The 8,959-nt window shown below is 34.0% G+C and overlaps 1 protein-coding gene across 1 annotated transcript; it reads right to left on the bottom strand.

The window, feature by feature from the left end:
• Positions 1-4,234: 4,234 nt before the first annotated feature.
• Positions 4,235-5,233, bottom strand: LOC149555089 (uncharacterized). The gene has a single exon (XM_089829180.1). It carries the CDS (start codon positions 5,231-5,233, stop codon positions 4,235-4,237), a length of 999 nt encoding a protein of 332 aa, XP_089685306.1.
• Between the last annotated feature and the right edge of the window lie 3,726 nt (positions 5,234-8,959).

Here is an 8,959-nt window from a genome sequence, read left to right as displayed (position 1 = left end):
AATTGATAAAAAGTCATTAAAACACTCATGATGTTTGAATTGAGCATGAAAAAAGTGGATGAACACCTAAATAATTAAGGGAGAATGAAAGATACATGGTAAAGTATATATTACTAACCTCAAGTTTTAAAGAGGATAATCATCTAAATTTTTAATAGAGAAATCGTCGCAAGAATTGAAGGAACCTATTACCACTTAAGGTAAGAAACATTCTAAGCCTACTTGTCACAACCATGGAAAGTTTGCTCATATATATATATTTTGTAAAATGAGATCTAAGTACATCCAGTAAGAAACATTTCAACTAAAAAATGCCTCCAAGAGAAGAAAAATGAAGGAAAACAAGAACATAAAAAATACAAAGAGCTGAAATGGATCTACTAACTTCAAGGTAAGTATGATCATACAATAGAATGTAAAAAACTATATCAAGTATTTAGTATCATCATTCTCCAAAGAAAGTAGAACTACAACAAAATGGAAGAAAGAAATGTAATAGTTATGAAGCAAATTCATTTTGGACTACCATCATGGAGACAAAATAGAATTGGCACTACCATGTTGCAAATCTACATAGAAAATATAACCAATAAAGTACAAAAACTAGAACATGTTCAACATAACATATAATAATGTAAAGAAGAAGTGAGATACAAATAGAAGAATGATATAATATTTTGATTCCTTTATGACCTTGTGCCAATGGAACAACATAAGTCATCAAAAGAAATGTAAGAAAAAGTATATACAAAATATAGGCATGGGGGAGCACATCACAACATACCATTATGATGCATTTCCTTTCAACTTGGTGCTATACATTTTCACCTTCTTTTCTATATATGCACTTTCATATTCAAAATAATTTTTTTTTAATGTCAGCAATGAAATAAAGAGATTCATTTGAGTCTATGTTAGCATCATAATCCACTAAGTTGAAATGTTGTTTTTCATTAACACTAGTCATGGTTGTTAGAAAAAATTCATCCCTTTGACCAAATATAAGTTAAGTATTTCCTATAGTAACTTATTTATTTTCTTCTTCACTTGCATGTTTAACCAATATTCCCATAATTGTTGGATCTACATCCTTTATTTATCAAACTGTCCATGCAACCCTATGTAATTATAACCCACATCTCAACTCTTCCACCCTAAAAAAAACTCAATTAGGGATTTATAACATTGGACTAACAACACAACAAATCATACCCTAACTTTGGTACCACTTAATGTAGATCCATATTGGTGATAACTCAAAAATATCAGTCTCATTATGAAGCAAGAGTGAAGACAATGAAAATGTAGGTATTTATAGATAACTAAGAAGGATCAACATTCATTCAAAAAAAAATGTAAAAAGGTTTAGTAATTGGTGTTCTTTCATACTAGGCCTATACATGGCTTCTTTCTTAGAATCTTATGTTAGAGACATTAAATCCAATTCTAGATAACTAATATCTTGACACTAAGAGATAATATCCCTAAAAATGTATTGCATCATAATATATAGGCATCATGACACACATGTCAAACTCAAGATCCATAATATTTTTGAGCAAAAGGAAACTTACAACAATAATTAACATCTATATCCAAAATCATAAGGAACATGTTACGTAAATTGTTTGAAAGGTTGCAGTTCTAGATTTAGGTCGAAACCTTATTTAGGAATATAGATAGCTGCATTTTTAAAGATCCATGAATCTATAATTTTATTTCAATATCAAAATCCACCAACAGTCATGATAATTGGGAACAACACACTACTCAAGAGAGAGATCAAATCAAAACTTAAAGAATAATGATCAAGGAAAGCTATAAACCTAGGAATAAGAACTAGATGAGGTATAGATAATACTTTAAACATGAAAAGTGCTGATTAGAAAAAAATAAGGATCACTAAAATGATAAATAGATGAAAATAAACTATTAAAATTTGGAACATTATATTTTAGGTTGATAAAAGATTGCTTTGAACCCAAAATGCTCCTACATTAGTTTGCCTATCCTTTGGCTAATATGTTTGCACAACCAAAAATCTAGGTGTTGAACATTAAGCTCATTCAACACTAACATGAGGCAATAATAAAAATTGAGAAGCCTACAAATTTATTTTTGTAGAAAGTGGTAAAAATAGTTTGTGCAACCAATATTACAAAAAAATGTAGTGCTATAATTAGAGTTTACGATGCCACTTAAATCTCTCATCAAAAGCATTGAGAATATGGAGCATAAAAGTATTGTGATGGTCACACTTATTATGACCCTCTTGGTCACATTGAGATAGTCTTAGATAATGGGTATTATTAGGAGAATAACAAGTGTGACAAGAAATCAAGTTAAAAAGGAGATCTAAGAAATATTGAAGGCTATCATATAAGGTTGAGCCATTGAAAAAAGATTAATCTTATTAGCCTTGTGTTTTGAATCTATTAATAGAGGAACCATTTTTCTTTGTCATAGGATATAATTTACCTATATCATTGTTTAATAGCGAGAAACCTAGTTTACGAAACATGTCATTTTTTATATAATCTTCACCTATAAAAGCTAGCTTGTATCAATTTTTAGGATACATAGACTAGATTTCACTTTTTTATATGTTATTTCCATTATGGAAACCAAAATATTTCTAATAGTATCATTACTAAAACACTAATAGTATATTTAGGTCTCAAATTTTCTAATACAAGAATTGATTAGTTGATGTGGAGCTACTAAAGTGTCCTTTCTCTTCTTTGCCTTATTAATGAAGGAACAAATGCTTCGTTACCAATAGTCATTTTGAGAATGAAATTTCTTAGTTGTAGCTGTAAATTGTCAATTCAATCTCTCCCACAATGGTGGAGAATTTTATTACCTAATAATATTTGAATTAATTTGAAAAGATTGTCTCCTACAACTATCCAATTCTGGTGATAAATAGTAGGCTTTGATTTTTCTATGGAGAAATAAAACGACTAATTATAATTAGTACTTTTATTGGACTCATTTTCCTTTCCATTTAGAAATTTAGGTAGACATTTCCAAAAGAATCTCTAGCTGTAAAAATATTACACCCCAACCAATCATCCGATATTTTAGATAGACTGAACTTTTACTTCTCATATAATTTTGGTGTTTGGCTCCTATATTTAAATAGATTTCACAAATCACTCCCTCTATTATTTTAATAGGTGACACTACATATCTTATTTTGATCTCTTCTAACAACCAAACAAATAACTCAAGCTCAAGCTCCGAATAAGTTTGTGATGCTAGTTAAAAATCAAACTCAAAACTATACCATAACTCAGAAACCCTCTACCCATGACTAAAAGGTTGCCACTCTACAAGGGATAAATAAAAGCTTTGGTTACATCAGAACTACAATCCCCCATAAAATATTTATTAGTGACACGAAATTGAGTTTATTGTAATGAACATTTTGCATGGCAACACGATGTAATTATACACAACATAGATTGTCAATTTTCCCTCCTCTTCTTGTTCTTGTTGCTTAGTCAAACTGTTTAACATTGTTTTTGCATGTCATAATTTTATATGTGTTTTATGCATACATCACAAAGTTTTCCAAAAGTTTTGCCAACTGTTTTTCCTCAAGTTTGAGGTTGTTATACCATTATTAAGCTTCGATATTATGCATTGAGCCCTGCTGTTTTGCCTTCCGACCTGGAACTGTCATGCCTGCATTTGGCAGGAACTACGGTACGCTGCCTTGCAACTCTAGTTTATAAAAAGATTAAAATGAATGGGTACAAAATACATTAATCATTAGGAATAATTAAATGAACCTATAAGGAGAGATGCTCACACATCATCATTTCTCCTACTCCAAGAAAAGCCACGAACGAGCAAAGACAACGCATTGGATCGCTAATAACGTACCCCAAAAATTCGGAGTCTCATAAAGGAGGGTAACATAAAGGCCAAGATGCCATGTACTAAGCAGCGACATTTCATATATAGCAGTCAGGGACATTTCAAATATAGTGTTATACATTTTGACATCTACCGGACGGATAAATTGATGAATATCTAATAGAACAGATACAAACAATTAGAGACAGATACAGAAAAGTTTGAATAATGTTTTGTATAGTTGTAACGAAGAACGATTCAATCCTTGTATCATATAGTGTTGAAACATGCAGTATGTAACATGGAGGCAACGCTACGTTGTAGGGATGGTATCTCATATTATTTGACAAATCCGTGGAAAACTTACTGATCATTGAGAAGAAATGGTGTTCAAAAATGTGATTCTCGCAGAGATAAGAAACCGGAATAGCTGGTTGATTTTGTGCTCAAACAAGGGAATAGCCGTCTCCAAGTTCTGGAGTGCTACGGTGGCGAGAGAGATGTTAAACGGTAGCTGCGGTTTGGACTTGGAGTTAAGAAGATTGTTGAGGTGACATAGTGCAATATCTGCTGCCTCTAACTCCTGCAACAACCTTGATGATGATGACCGCTTTCTCATTTCAAAAGCCTCCTTTAGCTTGTGTTGCAGAAAAATGAAATGGGCAGGAAGAGGAAGAGAAAGAGATGGAACCCTAATGTGGGACGTCTTGAAGGATAGAGCGGTGGCAAGGGCAGAGCAGAAGAATATGGTGATGGCCTTTGCATGGTTGAAGTTGATGGCACCTCCTTCGATTCCTGCTTTATCCTCAAAATTGAGCTTCTCTGACATTTTCCTTAAAATGGACACGCATTTCTCGAGCTGTGACTCTGTGTGTTTGTCCTTCCTCGGCCAAGAGGCCAGGGAGGAACGTGCTCTTTGGAGGGAATGGGAAGAGGGAGTGGGAGAACAACCAAGGCGGCGAATGGCTACGTGCACACAAGCATATTGCTTCTTCATATCTTCTAGGGTTTCCCTCAACAAATTGCACACCTCAAGTAGATGAAGTATGTCATCTAGATGTCCATTCATCCACTCAATACTCATGCCATCCATGTCAATATCTATGTTTGCTAGATTGGAATAGCAATTCAGCACCTCCTCCAACGCTTGGCAAAGCCAATCTGCTCCAAAACAAGAGCAAGAGGAACATGACTCCTCCAATCTTTCAACCAAAGCTAAAAGTGCATCTGTCATAATTGGGTGCTCTTGCAGTCTTGCAGGCATGCTCTTTGACCTATTATGGCGACGCTTGCAAGGAGATCTAAGAGCCATTGATACTCCAAAGGAGCAAAGCCGGGAGAGAGATGGTACTGAGATGCTCAAATTCATTCTATTGGGATGATATGTATTGGTTGGGATATGAAGACGATTTATACAGCTCACCGTGACTGGGCAATCCAGGAGACACACACAGTGAAGCCCGGTAACAAGCATTTTTTGGGTTAAAGCTCCATCCTCACTCCACCTTCCCCACGTGTGGGCCTGCTTTACCATAGAATTATATTGACATGTAACCCCGCCTTATACGTATCCTCCACATTCGTGCACATGATTTCACCTATAAAAAAGATTTAGCCAACTAAGTTGGATTGCACAGAATAAAAATGTAATCACGATTTGTAATGGCGAATCGCAAGCACCTGCAGTTTGCGTTATGTTTAAACCATTGCTTCACGCAATCGTGCAGCTAATTAAACAGAGCTCCGTGGATAATTCTCCAATGCTAGGTTCCATTTGCGACCCATCTTTTTAAAAATTGTTTATTCTGCAAGAGTGCGTTAGGGTTATTAAATTGGTTGTTTGTTATATGCAACAATAGGAAATAGGTATTTTGTCCACGCTTTCCGGCGCAGGTGAATTGTCTTTATGGTTGCTTATGAAGATTGTTCTTCTGTATACATGGCGGTTTTAAAATCTTATAGAGGATGTAATTACATACGATCTTCTAGACCGGTATTCTCTTGTGACATTACTATAAAATGCTTATCAATAAATAAAAATATAATCTATTTAGGTAGATATATACTATTTTTCTTTTATTTTAGGATTGAGCCTATTTGATATGAAAGCGACACGAGAGGTATTTAGCTAGCAATTCAATGACGATCAAATTTCTTTTTATAGAATATTGAAATAAAAATTACAAGGGGTGAAATGTTTTATCAACTTTAAAGTGAGTGAAACAATTTGAATTTTATTCTTTTGTCACATAAAAGATTGATTAATTGATTTATATTTGATCTAATTAGATCTTAGAACATGTATAAATTCTCACATAAACTAGGAAAATAGACTGATAAAGAAACAAAGAAGTATTAAAGAAAAAGAGATATAGAGTGGTTCCCCAACTATAGTACTCAATCAAATGTTCTAGGCTTCACAATCTCAGAGATGCTTTTATTAACTAAGACATCATAAATCTTATTAGGACTCTGGGTACATTGCAGTCTATGAAATTCAGCCAAAAAGTGTTGGTTAAATGTGCTAATTTATATAATCCACAAGTTCTCATTTGTTCAGACCCTAGAATCATATTTTGTAATGAAGTAACTTGCATAATAGAAGAAATAATATGAAATATTATATAAATACTTGACAATAACTAAGATTAATAGGCCACGTCGAGGGGGCAACCTCCAAATATCTCCAATGAGAACACACGTCACAATATGAGGTTGAAATAAGACTCACAACCTCCTATATATACCTAATCATGCTTAGGTTGAATAGACACAACCCTACATAACACCTAGGCTGACCTACCTACCTAAATAATAATGTAATAATTATAACATGACTTAATTAAGGATTAAGATAGCCACAAGTTGACTATTCATAACCCTATGTACACCAATATTAAGGGTGTAGCATGCCCTTTATCTTGAAAGAAGTATTGTCCTCAATGCTAACCAAGTGTGGATTCTTTTGAATTAATTCCTCATCCACCCATGTGGCCTCTTCAACTAGTAAGTTCTTCCATTGGATGAGATACTAAGTTAGGATTCTATTCCTCAGCTTCTTCGTGCATGTTTGAAGAATGCACTTTGGTTCCAAAATTAATTTTCCTTCTTCATCAAGTTCTGGTAGTACTGTTTGAGTGGGAATATTCTGCCCAATTACATTCTTCAAACAAGAAACATGAAAAGTTGGATGTATCTTTGTTGTTGGTGGCAGCTCAAGCTTGTAGGAAATACTACCAATCTTTTGCATGATTTGGCATGGTCCATAATATCTTGGAGACAACTTATTATTCTTTATTTGTTGCTTCATTGAGATTTTATTATAAGGCTACAATCTCAAGAAGACCTAGTCCCCAACTTTAAAATTTCTCTCAGTACGATGTTGGTCCTCTTATTGTTTCATTTGATTTTGTGCCATAGCCAAATTATCCTTGAGTCCTAAAAGTACCTGTTGTTGATGAAGCAAGTGGTCCTCTACTGTCGAAACTCTTGGTGGCACCTATAATGATGATGTGATGGAAGGAGAATGATATCCATAAAGTGCCAAAAATGGAGATATTTTTTATGAGATATGAAACGAAGTATTGTACCACCATTCTACAAGAGGTAGCCAATCTACCCATTTAGATTGTTTTTCTAAAGTGAAACAACATACATATCCTTCCAAACATTTAAGAACAACCTCACTTTCCTCATCTGATTGAGCATGGTATGAAGAACTATGAGCTAATTGAGTACCCATACATGCGAATAAATCTTCCAAAAATGGCTAGTAAAGATAGAATCACAATCAGTAACAATAACCTTAGGTATACCCTGTAGCTTTTGGATATTCTCTAAGAAAACCTTCGCCACTATACTTGTTGTAGAAGTATGTGATAATGCAATGAAATGTGCATATTTAGTGATTTAATCAATTACTACCATGATGACATTATGACCTTTAGATTTGGGAAGCCCTATGATGAAGTCCAGTAATACCTCTTCCCAACATTGGCCAGGAAGAGATAAAGGCTACATGAGACCTAGGGTCTTCATTGTTTCCCCCTTATTTCTTTGACAAACCAAACATTCAGCCATAAATTTTTGAACATAATCTTTTAGCCCTTCCCAAAAAAATCTTTCTTGACCCAATGATATGTCTTCAAAAATCCTAAATGACCACCAATTGGGGATTCGTGTAGTTCTTTGGGAAAATCTCCCTTTAAAAAAAACTTATCTAAACTACTAGGGTCACTTTTCATTTGCTAGATAAGATTACTTGTTGCAACATCACTTTTCCACTCTTCTTTGGCTTCTACCACCCAATTTTCTTGTAATATTGAAACGGCACACAATAAGGCTTCATCTTTTTCATCCTTCCTAGAAAGTCCATCAACCACAATATTTTCCTTCTCTTTCTTGTATAAAATTTCAAAGTAATATCCCAACATCTTAGTGACCCATTTTTGTTGCTCTTTTGATGATAGTCTTTCTTCCAAAAAATATTTTAAGCTATCATGATCTGTCTAAACGTTAAAGTGTCAACCCATTAAATAAGGCCTCCTTTTTTAACCACATGAAAGATTTCTAGAATTTCGTTCTCATAAATAGGTTTAAGTTGATTTTTACCTTTTGATTTGTGACTCTCAAAAGAAATTGGTTGACCTTCTTCCATGCAAACTACTCCTATCCCATTTCTAGAAGCATCACATTCCATAATGAATTCCTTGGTGAAGTCTGGAGTGGCAAGCATTGGAGTTGTACACATAGCCTTCTTTAATTTCTCAAATGATAAATTAGCAGATTCATTCCAATGAAAAAAATCCTTCATCAATAGAGTGGTAAGGGTTGCTGCTATATGACCATAATTCTTCACAAATCTTCTATAGTATTCTGTCAATTCCAAGAAACCCCTCAACTTCTTAATAGCTTTTGGAATAGGTCATTCCATGATAGCCTTAATTTTGTTAGGGTCCACATTTACTCCTTCATGTGAAACTATGTGTGCCAAATACTCCACCTCCTTAAGACCAAAAGCATACTTGGATGACTTAGCATAGAGTTGTTGATCTTCAAGTAATTGTAATGGTTGATCTACATGTTGCAAATCTTC

The sequence above is a fragment of the Cupressus sempervirens genome, chromosome 5 (genome assembly GCF_028749045.1).
Source record: "Cupressus sempervirens isolate cs-2001-9-10 chromosome 5, ASM2874904v1, whole genome shotgun sequence".
NCBI classification, from domain to species: Eukaryota; Viridiplantae; Streptophyta; class Pinopsida; order Cupressales; family Cupressaceae; genus Cupressus; species Cupressus sempervirens.
The sequence above is the reverse complement of the archived record's forward strand: the minus strand, read 5'-3'. Positions and strand labels throughout refer to the sequence as shown.